At 49.0% G+C, this 13,222-nt stretch overlaps 1 protein-coding gene across 1 annotated transcript in view; it reads right to left on the bottom strand.

Moving 5' to 3' along the window:
• The window catches only part of SEMA7A (semaphorin 7A (John Milton Hagen blood group)), a 75,282-nt gene that overhangs the window by 27,786 nt on the left and 34,274 nt on the right, over positions 1–13,222 (bottom strand). Inside the window, exons 2-3 of the mRNA XM_060259989.1 lie at positions 4,830–4,963; positions 1,193–1,231 (exon numbers count right to left, since the gene is read on the bottom strand). Coding sequence (XP_060115972.1) covers positions 1,193–1,231; positions 4,830–4,963 — 173 coding nt within the window. The remainder of the gene's footprint in view (positions 1–1,192; positions 1,232–4,829; positions 4,964–13,222) is intronic.

Genomic DNA, 13,222 nt, shown 5'->3' with positions numbered 1-13,222 from the left:
TATCCATGGTTAAAACAGAACAGCAAAATTAATAAAAGTATCAATAAAATCAAGAGATATGTACCTTTCTAATACAGAGACAAGCATTACAAAACTCAGCCACCTGTTTTGTGATATTCTGATTGGCATCTGAGAGGAGACAGATTACCTGAGCAGACTCTGTTAGCCCTGGCTTAGCCTTAACCTGAGGGAGAATATATTTAGCACAGGCTAAACTATACCAAGGGCATCTTAGAAACACGTGTTTCCATTGTTTCTATTTCTTGCAACTCACACTGGCAAAGTCTCTGAGCAAATGGAATTTTCTTACACTTTCCTTCAAGAACAGCAGAAGGAAGCGTTGAACGTCCTGCCAGGGAGAGATACAGTTCAAAAGTCTCTTGCAAGATGCCTCATCAAAATGCCAACAGGTTGGCACGGTGCCTGCAAACACCGCAGCTGACACTTTCCTTGGTCCCGGCCAAGTCTTCTGAGCAGGGGTCATTTGGTAGAAAAAGCGGCGCCAGAACTCATTAGCACAACTCATTTGCATAGGCCGCACAGCACCGGAAGGTGTAAATTCTATCAGCTCAGCATCTACCTTAACATGCTTCTTAAATTATAACTGTCCTAATAAAACCTTACTCCCCTCATACTTGTTCAATCACTTTCTCCTCTGTGGCCACAGTGTCATGAGGAAGATTTCCATCTGCCTGCTTTATACATTCTGGCTATTTCCCCACTTTTGGTGAAGGAAAATATTAGAAAGTTTGTCAAACCAGCAAAATTCTTACATGGGGTTTGAACAATGGAGCCCAGAAGCAAGTATTTGGCGGGGGGGGGGGGAGTTTAAGAAAGAAAGAGCACAATAAAATTTAGAGGTTCCAGAGCTCTGCTCCTGTGAGCTCCTGCCCAACGTGAGGTCTGGTTCTGAGGAAGTGGGCAGACCAGGCGGGGCTTTTGCCCAACAAGGCTTCTGATTAGCCACTGGCGATTTCATTGGCTGTGAAGATTTGCTTTGGTCACCGTTGTCATTTAGTGGCTGGCTTAGTCATTTCAAGGCGGCCATTTTGTGACTGCGCCCATCATGCTGAGTCAGAGTTCCAAAGGCGCCCATGGGCTCCAAAAGTTTTAGGGTCCCTGGTTCTAGAAGGAATCAAGTCCTCGCCCCCACCCCGTAGAGGAATGACTCAAGCTATTATTCCAAACTTACCGGATTACTACATTTGGAGTGTGTTACTTCAAAAGGTTCCTGAAAGAGAGAGAGAAAAGAACCATACTGTAAATCTGATGTCTATCTATATCCGCTGATTGCAAAATTCCTGGAAATTTGGGAAGGGGGCAGAATCCAAGAAGGGCAGGGTTTGGGGAGACAAGGGATCCCAGCGGCGTATACTGTATAATGCCATAAAGTCCACCTTCCAAATATGGTTGCTTGGTCCAATTCAAGGACTATCTGGGGATTTTGGTGGGCGGAGTCAGGAGACATTAAGATTGGAGCCAGGAGCAAGGTTGTGACAAGCGTAATCGAACTCCAAAGGGAGTTCTGGCCATCTCATTTAAAGGGACTGCACACCTTTTAAATGCCTTCCCTCCATTAGGAATTATGAAGGATAGGGGCACCTTCTTTTGGGGCTCACAGAATTGGATCCCCCTGGTCCAATCCTTTTGAAACTTGGAAGGTGTTTTGAGGAGAGGCACTGGATGCTGTGCTGCAAATTTGGTTCCTCTACGTCAAAAAACAGCCCCCAAGGAGCCCCAGATACCCACAGCTTGTGTCTTCATTATACCCTATGGGAATTAGTCTCTATAGGGAATAATGGAGTGCCCGGCAGACATTTCCCTCCCCTCCCCCCAGTTTCTGATAACCCTGAAGCAGGGGGAGGCCTCCAAACTGAGGGATCCCCTGCTCCCACCTGGGGATTGGCAACCCTACTTCCAAAGCAGCCACTTTCTCCAGGGGAACTGATCTCTGTCATCTGGAGCTCAGTTGTAACCCCAGGAGATCTCCAGCCGCCACTTGGAGACTGGCAACCCTAAATGGCATGCGGATGTTTACCACCTCTGAACCTGGAGATGGTATAATGGGGGTTTAAGATGTGGAGGAACTCCAGTGGAGAAAATGGTTCACTCAGAATTACCAAGAGACCCACTGTGATATATTGTGTAGTTTTATTTATTGAAGGCAAATTTAAAAGGGAAACAAAATGTACACCGGTCAAGTTTTAGATTACATATCTCAGGGCCACAAGATTCAGAGAATTACTTCTGCACAAATAGACACTAAAGTGATTCGATGGGGAACTTGGAAAGTGTTTCACCGGCTTCAAGCCAGGCCATAGTACGTTTAGCAACAAATGGATGACCAGATGTTGGGGGACGAAACAAAAGGCTGGTGTGTCCAGGGGTGAAATTCTAGCAGAGCTCCTTTGCCTATTAGACCACACATCCCTGATGTAGCCAATCCTCCAAGGCTCTTTTTTGTAAGCTCTTGGGGGATTGGCTACATGAGCGAGGCTGGATAGACACACCCAAGGGTGGAATTCTAGCAGGAGCTCCTTTGCCTATTAGGCCACACACCCCTGATGTAGCCAATCCTCCAAGAGCTTACAAGGCTCTTTTTTGTAAGCTCTTGGGGGATTGGCTACATCAGGGGGGTGTGGCCTAATAGCCAAAGGAGCTCCTGCTAGAATTCCACCCTTGGGTTTGTCCATCCAGCCTCGCTCATGAACAGCCAGGATGCCAACAGCTCATCTCCACACTACAAAGACCAGTTCCCCTGAAGAAAAAGGGTTGCTTTGGAGGGTGGAACCTGTGACACTGTCCCCCACTGAGGCCCTTGTCCTCCACAAGGTCAATTCCCACATCTCCTGGAGTTTCCTAACCTGTATCTGGTAGCTCATCCTTCACCTGACGCCAAGGGGGACCTGGCAACAATTGCCATAGATGGAAAGTTCCAGTTTGCTATTGTCTAAAGCGGGGGTGGCCGAACTGCAGCTCGGGAACCACATGTGGCTCCTTCACGCATATTGTGTGGCTCTCAAAGCCCCCATCAGCTGACTTGGAGGAAGGCATTTGTCGCTTTAAATCCTTTCTCCAAGTCAAGCCAGCTGGCAGCCTGGAGAATGCATTTAAAGTTAAAGTTGTTTTTTCTTTCCACCTCCCTCTTCCCATCTATTTTCCTTCCTTCCTTCCTTCCAGTTTGGTGTAGTGATTAAGTGTGCGGGCTCTTATCTGGGAGAACCGGGTTTGATTCCCCACTCCTCAGAGCTCTGGCAGACGTTGTCCTTGAAAGGGCAGCTGCTGTGAGAGCCCTCTCAGCCTCACCCGCCTCACAGGGTGTCTGTTGTGGGGGGAGAAGATGAAGGAGATTGTAAGCCACTCTGAGGCTCTGATTCAGAGAGAAGGCCGAGGGTATAAATCCAATTCCTTCTTCTGAGAGCCAGTTTGGAGCAGTGGTGAAGTGAGCAGACTCTTATCTGGGAGAACCGGTTTGATTCCCCACTCCTCCACTTGCAGCTGCTGGAATGGCCTTGGGTTAGCCATAGCTCCGGCAGAGGTTGTCCTTGATAGGGCAGCTGCTGGGAGAGCCCTCTCAGCCCCCACCCACCTCACAGGATGTGAAGGGAGAAGATGAAGAAGATTGTAAGCTGCTCTGAGTCTCTGATTCAGAGAGAAGGCCGAGGGTATAAATCCAATCCCTTCTGAAAGCCAGTTTGGAGTAGTGGTGAAGCGAGCAGACTCTTATCTGGGAGAACCGGGTTTGATTCCCCATTCCTCCAATCACAGCTGCTGGAATGGCCTTGGGTCAGCCATAGCTCTGGCAGAGGTTGTCCTTGAAAGGGCAGCTGCTGTGACAGTCCTCTCAGCCCCTCCCACCTAACAGGGTGTCTGTTGTGGGGGAGGAAGGGAAAGGAAATTGTGAGCTGCTCTGAGACTCTTCGGAGTGGAGGGCGGGATATAAATCCAATATCTTCATCTACCTCACAGGGTGTCTGTTGTGGGGGAGGAAGGGAAAGGAGATTGTGAGCCGCTCTGAGACTCTTCGGAGTGGAGGGCGGGATATAAATCCAATATCTTCATCTACCTCACAGGGTGTCTGTTGTGGGAAGAGGAAGGTAAAGGAGATTGTGAGCCGCTCTGAGACTCTTCGGAGTGGAGGGCGGGATATAAATCCAATATCTTCTTCTACCTCACAGGGTGTCTGTTGTGGGGGAGGAAGGGAAAGGAGATTGTGAGCCGCTCTGAGACTCAGAGATTCAGAGTGGAGGGCGGGATATAAATCCAATATCTTCTTCTTCTTCCTTCCCCCCTCCTTTCCTCAAACATTTGACATTCATGTCTTGGGGCTCTCCAACATCTGACATCTATTCTATGAGGCTCTTGTGTTAAGGACGTTTGGACATTCCCGGACTACTGTGACTGGCAGCTGCTCTAAAGGAGAGAAAGGTTTTCTGCCAATCCCTGCTTCCCTTCAGCTGCAGACACCAGGGGAGGAGGAAGAAGAGGAAGACGACGACAAAGAAGACGACAATGAAGACAAAGAAGATGACGAAGACGAGGAGACGGAGATTGGATTAATACCCTGCCCTTCACTCAAGAGTCGTAGAGCAGCTTACAATCTCCTTTCCCTTCTCCTTCCCCAAACGGACACCCCGTGAAGTAGGGCTGAGAGAGCGCTGAGAGAATTGCTCTTAAGAGAACAGCTTGGGGAGAACTGTGGCCGACCCAAGGTCACCCAGCTGGTGGTCTTCCGCACGATGCTGAACAAATGCACACATTGCAATGCTATTTTGAGCTCAGAATTTAGATGGCTGAATTCTGTCCCCCCCGCCCCCAATTTCCCTTACCACGTAGCTTTTGGAGGTTTCAAAATCGTAGTAGTAAAGCTTGTTCACTGCACCCACAAAAACAGAAGAGGCCCCGTTTTCATGGTATAGCGTCACATGTTGTTCTTTGGTGGTAAAGGGGAATCGCTTCCCTCCTATAAAAATGCAAAAGAAGGGGACATTCAACGCTGGATCATTCATTCTCCAAAGCAGTTCTCCTACATTCTATGCACACCCTTCGCAAAGTCAGTGGTAGCCATACGATGGAAGGACAAAAACTTACCTGTGGTACAATCCTGGAAAGAAAAACTCTGGGAATCCTTTATTCGAACGAAACTAGCCTAGAGTAACCTGAACTTGCCACCAAAAACATATGAAAACAAGGTAGTTGAACAATGTAGTAGTAGTTGTAGTAGTAGGGGGTTTTTTTTTGAACAATGGTATCCAGTGGTCTCATATTTGTCTGGAGAGAAATTTTTTTGCCAAGAAATGCAGCGTATGATTTATTTCTAATGTTATGACTGCTTAAACTTAAAACTGTAAGTGGACTTAAGTACAGACAAAGAAGTAGCAACTGATGCAAAGGAAGTTTATATATAGCAACTGATGTAAAGTCGCTACTTCTTTGCTTCTAGTTAATTCACTTACAGTTTTAAGTTTAAGCAGTCATAACATTAGAAAAAAATCATACTATTCAACTGGAGAGCCAGTTTGGTGTCGTGGTTAAGTGTGCGGACTCTTATATGGGAGAACCGGGTTTGATTCCCCACTCCTCCACTTGCACCTGCTGGAATGGCCTCGGGTCAGCCATAGCTCTGGCAGAGGTTGTCCTTGAAAGGGCGGCTGCTGTGAGAGCCCTCTCCAGCCCCACCCACCTCACAGGGTGTCTGTTGTGGGGGAGGAAGGGAAAGGAGATTGTGCGCCGCTCTGAGACTCTTCGAGTGGAGGGCGGGATATAAATCCAATATCTTCATCTACCTCACAGTGGTGTCTGTTGTGGGGGAGGAAGGTAAAGGAGATTGTGGAGACCGCTCTGAGACTCTTCGGAGTGGAGGGCGGGATATAAATCCAATATCTTCATCTACCTCACAGGGTGTCTGTTGTGGGGGGAGGAAGGGAAAGGAGATTGTGCGCCGCTCTGAGACTCTTCGGAGTGGAGGGCGGGATATCAAATCCAATATCTTCATCTACCTCACAGGGTGTCTGTTGTGGGGGAGGAAGGGAAAGGAGATTGTGCGCCGCTCTGAGACTCTTCGGAGTGGAGGGCGGATATAAATCCAATATGTTCATCTACCTCACAGGGTGTCTGTTGTGGGGGAGGAAGGGAAAGGAGATTGTGAGCCGCTCTGAGACTCTTCGGAGTGGAGGGCGGATATAAATCCAATATCTTCATCTACCTCACAGGGTGTCTGTTGTGGGGGAGGAAGGGAAAGGAGATTGTGAGCCGCTCTGAGACTCTTCGGAGTGGAGGGCGGGATATAAATCCAATATCTTCATCTTCTTCTTCTACTACTTTCATACGCTGCATTTCTTGGTAAAATTTCTATACCTCTAAGGACATAGTATACTGTTTGTTAGAATAATTGCATATTGTGTATGTATAGGGTTGTTTTGATTTGAAGTTTAGCAAAAATTTAAAGAAATACATTCTGTGCACAGAAACTGTCATAAGTGACAATTAACGGGACTTCCGCACTGCTGCTGTGCTTAGACTAATGAAGATTTTGTTGCCAAAAAGTGTGACGTACGCCCACACCTTTTGGAAAGACTGCTTTACAGACATGCTCGCATGCTGAATATCTGGGCACGGCTCTGAAACAAACATTAAAGCCTGGCGTATGATATGCCAATAAAACTCAGCCTGTCTGTTCTGCTGGCCTGACACAGAAGAATGCAATCTCATGTGCTCCAAACCGCCACGCTCTCTGCACACCAGGCAATCGTCATGGGTAAACAGGAGAAAAGACACGGGCTGTTAAGGAGGGGCCCAAGTCATTCCAAGCACTGGATCAAAACCTTGATGATTAACCCGAGTGTTTTCTCCAAGTCAAGCGCCAACTTTGAAAATATTTGGGCACTCAACGAAATTGCTAAGCAGTCGAGTTAGAACAGATAAAAGGAAGTCCTTCTCCACTCAAAGAGTGATGAAGACATGGAATTCACAGCCACAGGAGGTGGTGGAGGCTACAAGCATAGCCTGCTTCAAGACGGGATTGGAGAAACATCTGGAGCAGAGGTCCATCAGTGGCTATTAGCCACAGCGTATTGTTGAAATTCTTTGTCTGGGGCAAGTGATGTTCTGTATTCTTGGTGCTGGGGGGGGGGGGGGGCACAGTGGGAGGGCTTCTAGTGTCCTGGTCCCACTGATGGACCTCCTGATGTCACTTGGGGGTTTTTTGGTCACTGTGTGACAGAGTGTTGGATTGGATAGGCCACTGGCCTGATCCAACATGGCTTCTCCTATGTTCTTATGTTCTTAAAAGGGAAGGAGGAAGAAAACATGACACTTCCTTTAAAGAGCCAGGATTCCTGACCCCAAACGGGAACTCCAATGTGGAACAGGCTCCGATTCTGTTTTGATGGCAAGGAAACTTGGCCCCTCAAGCATCGTTCACGGACCAACTGGGCCAGCTATGTTTTTGAAGCCAAGTGGGGCTTTTTAATAGCAGAGCTCAAGCAGTGAATCGCTCGAAAGACGCATCTCCGTACAGAATTCTGAACAGATGCATGGGAGGGGCTGGCTGTGGGTTAGTGGCAGAGCTGCTTGCTGGCCGTGCAGAAGGGCCTGGGTTCGATCCCCAGTAGGAGCTCATTTGCATATCAGGCCACACCCCCTGATGTCAAGCCAGCCAGAACTGCACTCCTGTGCATTCCTGCACAAACCCCACCCCCCGCATCTCCCTGCCCCAGAGCGTTTCAACAGCTACATTTCAGCCTCCAAGACAGTTGCTGAAGAAACGCACGTTGTTTCCCAGAAGAAGCAGCGACCCTACCAGTTTCACAGCAGTTCCACTATCTGTGCACAACGAGCTGCAGGACACCCACAGACAGCAGTGTTCCCTATAGAATCTGCCCCACCTCCCCCCTCAATCTTTCCCAATCTTCCCTTTGATTGGGGAATACCGGGAGGAGATGCAGTAAATTATTTAGGGGGCAGCGCCCACAGTGCCCGAGGATTGCCTAGTCTGACTCAAGAAATATCTGGGGACTTTGGGGGTGGAGCCAAGAGACTTTGGAGGTGGAGCCAGGAAACTTTGGGGGTGGAGCCAGGAGCAAGGGTGTGGGAAGCACAATTGAACTCCAAAGGGAGTTCTGGCTGTCACATTGAAAGGGACCGCACCCCTTTCAAACGCCTTCCCACCATTTGGAAGTATGATGGATAGGGGCGCCTTCTTTGGGGACTCGAAGAATTGGAATTGGTATTTTGAGGAGAGTCACCAGATGCTATGCTGAAGAGGCCCACGGATAAATGCTCCATTTTACCCTATGGGAATCATTTTCCATAGGGGATAATGGAGTACCCAGAAGACATTTCCCTCCCTCCACCTCCCCTCCCGCTTTCTGATAATTCTGTGGGGGGAGGGCCTCCAAACTGGGGGGTCCCCTGCATCCACCTGGGAATTGGCAGCCCTACAGTGCCCCCCTGCTGGCTACGGCCCTGTCTGCGGTTTCTGAGCACCGCAACCTTCCCCTTTTACCACCTGAGTTGAAAAACTGGCCACCCTGAAGCCTCCAGTGCAAAGCAGAGCCTCACCCATCCCCTATCAGACTTGGAGGTTTCAAGCTGCTGGTGAAGGCTTAACATCGGTGCAATAGAGATCAGCTCAGTCTGGAATGCTCCTCAAGATTTTCTCACCACTCCCGGTCCTGGGAATCTGGCCAGCCATAATTAGCATAGCTCTTTCCGTTTCATGTACAAGATGGCCGAGGGCTACAAGCTGAGAGCAAACCAAGGATGGTGCAGGCTGAAACTAGGGTTACGAACTTCCACGCGGGACCGAGAGTTCTTTGGGAATGACAGTCAGCCTCCAGGTTATCGATAGGTTGCCAACCTTCAGGAGGGGTCTGCAGATCCTCCCAGAGTTACAGCAGATCACTCCAGAAGACAGAAGATGATGATATTGGATTTATATCCCACCCTCCACTCTGAAGAGTCTCAGAGCGGCTCACAATCTCCTTTACCTTCCTCCCCCACAACAGACACCCTGTGAGGTAGATGAAGATATTGGATTTATATCCCGCCCTCCACTCCGAAGAGTCTCAGAGTGGCTCACCATCTCCTTTCCCTTCCTCCCCCACAACAGACACCCTGTGAGGTAGATGAAGATACTGGATTTATATTCCACCCTCCACTCCGAAGAGTCTCAGAGCAGCTCACGATCTCCTTTCCCTTCCTCCCCCACAACAGACACCCTGTGAGGTAGATGAAGATATTAGATTTATATCCCACCCTCCACTCAGAATCTCAGAGCGGCTCACAATCTCCTTTCCCTTCCTCCCCCACAACAGACACCCTGTGAGGTAGATGAAGATATTGGATTTATATCCCACCCTCCACTCCGAAGAGTCTCAGAGCGGCTCACAATCTCCTTTACCTTCCTCCCCCACAACAGACACACCCTGTGAGGTGGGTGGGGCTGGAGAGGGCTCTCCCAGCAGCTGCCCTTTCAAGGGCAACCTCTGCCAGAGCTCTGGCTGACCCAAGGCCATGCTAGCAGGTGCAAGTGGAGGAGTGGGTAATCAAACCTTGTTCTCCCAGATAAGAGTCCGCACACTTAACCACTACACCAAACTACACCAAATGTATTTGTCTGGAGCCACGGGTGGCCAAACTTGCTTAATACAAGAGCCACATGGAATAAGGTCTCAGGTGTTTGAGAGCTGCGAGACATGGCATCAGATGGGAGGGGGGGGGAAGGAAGGAAGGAAGGAAGGAAGGAAGGAAGGAAGGAAGGAAGGAAGGAAGGAAGGAAGGAAGGAAGGAAGGAAGGAAGTGAAGGAAGGAAGGAAGGAAGGAACCATATCCCCAAATAACTTTTTTCTGTATACTGAATAGAGTTGCCAGGTCTGACTCAAGAAATATCTGGAGACTTTGAGGGTGGAGCCAGGAGCAAAGGTGTGACAAGCATGGACTGAACTCCAAAAGGAGTTCTGGCCATCATATTTAAAGGGGTTGCATGACTTTTAAATGCCTTCCCTCCATTGGAAATAATGGAGGAGGAGGTCACCTTCTTTGGAGGCTCATCGAATTGGACCCTCTAGTCCAATCTTTTTTGAAACAGGGGAGAAGGAGGGGGTTGAGGAGAGGCACCAGATGCTATGTAGAAAACTTGTTGCGTCTATCTCAAAAAAGCGGGCCCCCCAGAGTCCCAGATACCCACAGATCGATTTTCCATTATACCCTATGGAGGTCAGTCTCCAAAAGGTATAAGGGGGGTGCTCCAAAAGGTCATTTTCTGCCCTCCCCCTGCTTTCTGATAACCCAGAAGGGGGGAGAGAGGGCCTCCAAACCAGGGGATCCCCTGGCCTCCAACTGGGGATTACTGAAAAAGGCCTCTCCTCATCGCAAGAGTGCTTCAACTACTTTGTCCCTCTGAGTTATCCTCTCCTGGACTTTTTCCAGCTCTCTGAAATATACAGTTATGTAAGTCATTGTGGGCAGGAAGCCACCGCATCTATTAAAAGAATAAGGTCTGGGTGGGTTATCAGGAAATCGCAGATTCTTCCCCCTTCCTTTCATTTGAAATCCCCAACTGGAAATACAGCATTCTTGCACGGGTCCAGCACGTTCCGCATTTTCCCCCTCCACCCCCGTAAGCACCTGCTCAAGTTAGAAAACAAGAGAAACCTGCGCTGTGTTTTTCCATCTCTGGGGCAAGGTGGACGGAACAACGCCACGGAAACTGGAGACTCCAAAACATCCCACGCCACACCCCTGAAAGTCAATTCTGGATCTTCAAAACTCTGGAGTCCATGATATCACTGCCGCAAGGCGCAAGCGGAGACGATGCCTCTCTTCCCTGGAGGGTTTGTGAGTCACCGCACATGACAGATGGAGGGAATCCTCATTACTACAGACGGGCGATGACTCAAATGTGGCGCTAATCGCCTCCCGGGTGGCTTCACGAGCCGCCTCATTGGTGGCCCGAAGCACGGTGAGACACGCGCTGATAAGCATCCCGAGATGCACTGTTGATGCGATGAATGCCAAAGCCCCATGGAGACGAGGCCCCGAGCCAAGACCTGTGTGCGGCAGCATCGCTGAAACCAACAGGAGTCTGGTGCCTCTTTACAAACCCACATTTTATCCTTTTAGAATGGAACACCTGAGTCTCCTTCAGAAGAACCGCATAAGAAACTGAAGAGGCTGAGGCGGGGGTGGCCAAACTTACTTAACGTAAGAGCCACACAGAATAAGTGTTAGATGTTTGAGAGCCACAAGATATGAATGACAGATGTTTGAGGGGAGGGAGGAAGGAAGGAAGGAAGGAAGGAAGGAAGGAAGGAAGGAAGGAAGGAAGGGAGGGAGGGAGGTGAGGGGAGGGAGGGAAGGAGGGAGGGAGATAGATGAGAAGGGAGAGAAAGGTGGGAAGAAAGCAACTTTAATTTTATATGCATTCTCCAAGCCACTGACTAGCTTGGCTTGAAGAAGCTGTTTAAGAGAGAAATGCCTTCTCCAAGCTGGCTGACATGACAGGGCAGTGGAGGCTTCAAAAGCCACACAATATGTGGCGAAAGAGCCACGTGTGGCTCCCGAGTCACAGTTTGGCCACCCCTGGGCTGATTTTTTTGTCAGTTCCGGACAATCCTCAAGTAAAGAAGGCTTCCAGTGTGATCAGAAAGCTGGCGTTATTGATCGCTAGAAACATGAGCAATACATGTCTGTGTCAAAACTGGCTCACCTTTGAGGTGGCCAGTACTTTATACCCTAGCTGGGGCCATTATGGAGCCCGCCAAAAATGCAGTGCAAAAAAGCCCACGCAAAGCAGAACAAAACTGGTTCCCACCGACACCTTTCGTTCCCTAAACGTTAAGCAGTGTGAAGTGTCTCCGTGATGAGATAAAGCAGCCTTGAGACAGAATCTTCGTATTCCTCCACAGTACAGAAACAGATACTTGTGATTGTCACAACAGACAGAGCAAAGTCAGAGTGAAGCAGGCTTTTTTGGTAGTAGGAACTCTTTTGCATATTAGGCCACACACCCCCTGATGTAGCCAATCCTCCTGGAGCTTACAGGGCTCTTCATACAGGGCCTACTGTAAGCTCCAGGATGACTGGCTAAATCAGGGGGGGCGTAGCCTAATATGCAAAAGAGTTCCAGCTACCAAAAAAAAAAGCCCTGCTTAAAACACAAAGGGAACAGAAACATAAAAAAAGGCAAGGCCCGTTGACAGGTCGTTCCATTCTAAAAGGATCCATCTTGTGCAGAGATCTGATTTACGGTTCAAGAGGATATTACTGCACTTCTTAATCAGCTTCCGAGAAAGACTCTGAAACTGGTTTTTATATCGATTGCTGGTCAGCTGGTGATAATATGACAGCAAGTCTCCTCTAGTGGCAACAGATGGAGAGCCAGTTCAGTGTAGTGGTCAAGTGCGCGGACTCTTATCTGGGAGAACCAGGTTTGATTCTCCACTCCTCCACTTGCACCTGCTGGAATGGCCTTGGGTTAGCCACAGCTCTTGCAGAGTTGTCCTTGAAAGGGCAGCTGCTGGGAGAGCCCTCTCAGCCCCACCCACCTCACTGGTGTCTGTTGTGGGGGAGGGGGGAGGTAAAGAAGATTGTGACCGCTGTGAGATTCAGAGTATAGGGCGGAATATAAATCCAATATCCTCATCATGACATTTGGATTATAAGGACTTTTTAGCTACAACTGAGGACTGCTGAGTGATGTTTTGTGAGTGCTTCTATTTTGGAACAACAGAAATTGATGCAACACAAATGATATTTTGGATTGGCTTATGCAGCATTACTCAATTACAGGACAACTGCATGAGGATTATGGAGGTATATTAGTGTATACTGTTATTGCAGCCGTTTTTGTAACTATGTGGTTCTCGTCTGCCGTAGCCCTCGTGTTTTGTTCTGTATTTTCTCCAGGGGAGCTGACCTCTGCCGGCTGGAGATCAGTTGTCAAAACTCCCTTTTGGAGTTCCGTTGTGCTCTTCGTCACACCCTCGCTCCTGGCTCCACTCCCAAAGTCTGGCAACCTTACGGAACTCCAATGCAGCATGAGGGCCCACAGGGCCCCACACAAAAGAGGGAAGAATGAAGATGCTCTGGATTTTTTCCAGCAAGGGAATGCACAGCATGCCAGCTCACCCTTCGCCTTCTCCTGCCCTTCCTAGCAACCGGTGCTGACTTCAGCGAATGGCTCTGGTGTGCCCATTATAAGGCAACCACAGTAGCGTGG

Source organism: Heteronotia binoei, chromosome 19, assembly GCF_032191835.1.
Source record: "Heteronotia binoei isolate CCM8104 ecotype False Entrance Well chromosome 19, APGP_CSIRO_Hbin_v1, whole genome shotgun sequence".
NCBI lineage: Eukaryota > Metazoa > Chordata > Lepidosauria > Squamata > Gekkonidae > Heteronotia > Heteronotia binoei.
The sequence above is the reverse complement of the archived record's forward strand: the minus strand, read 5'-3'. Positions and strand labels throughout refer to the sequence as shown.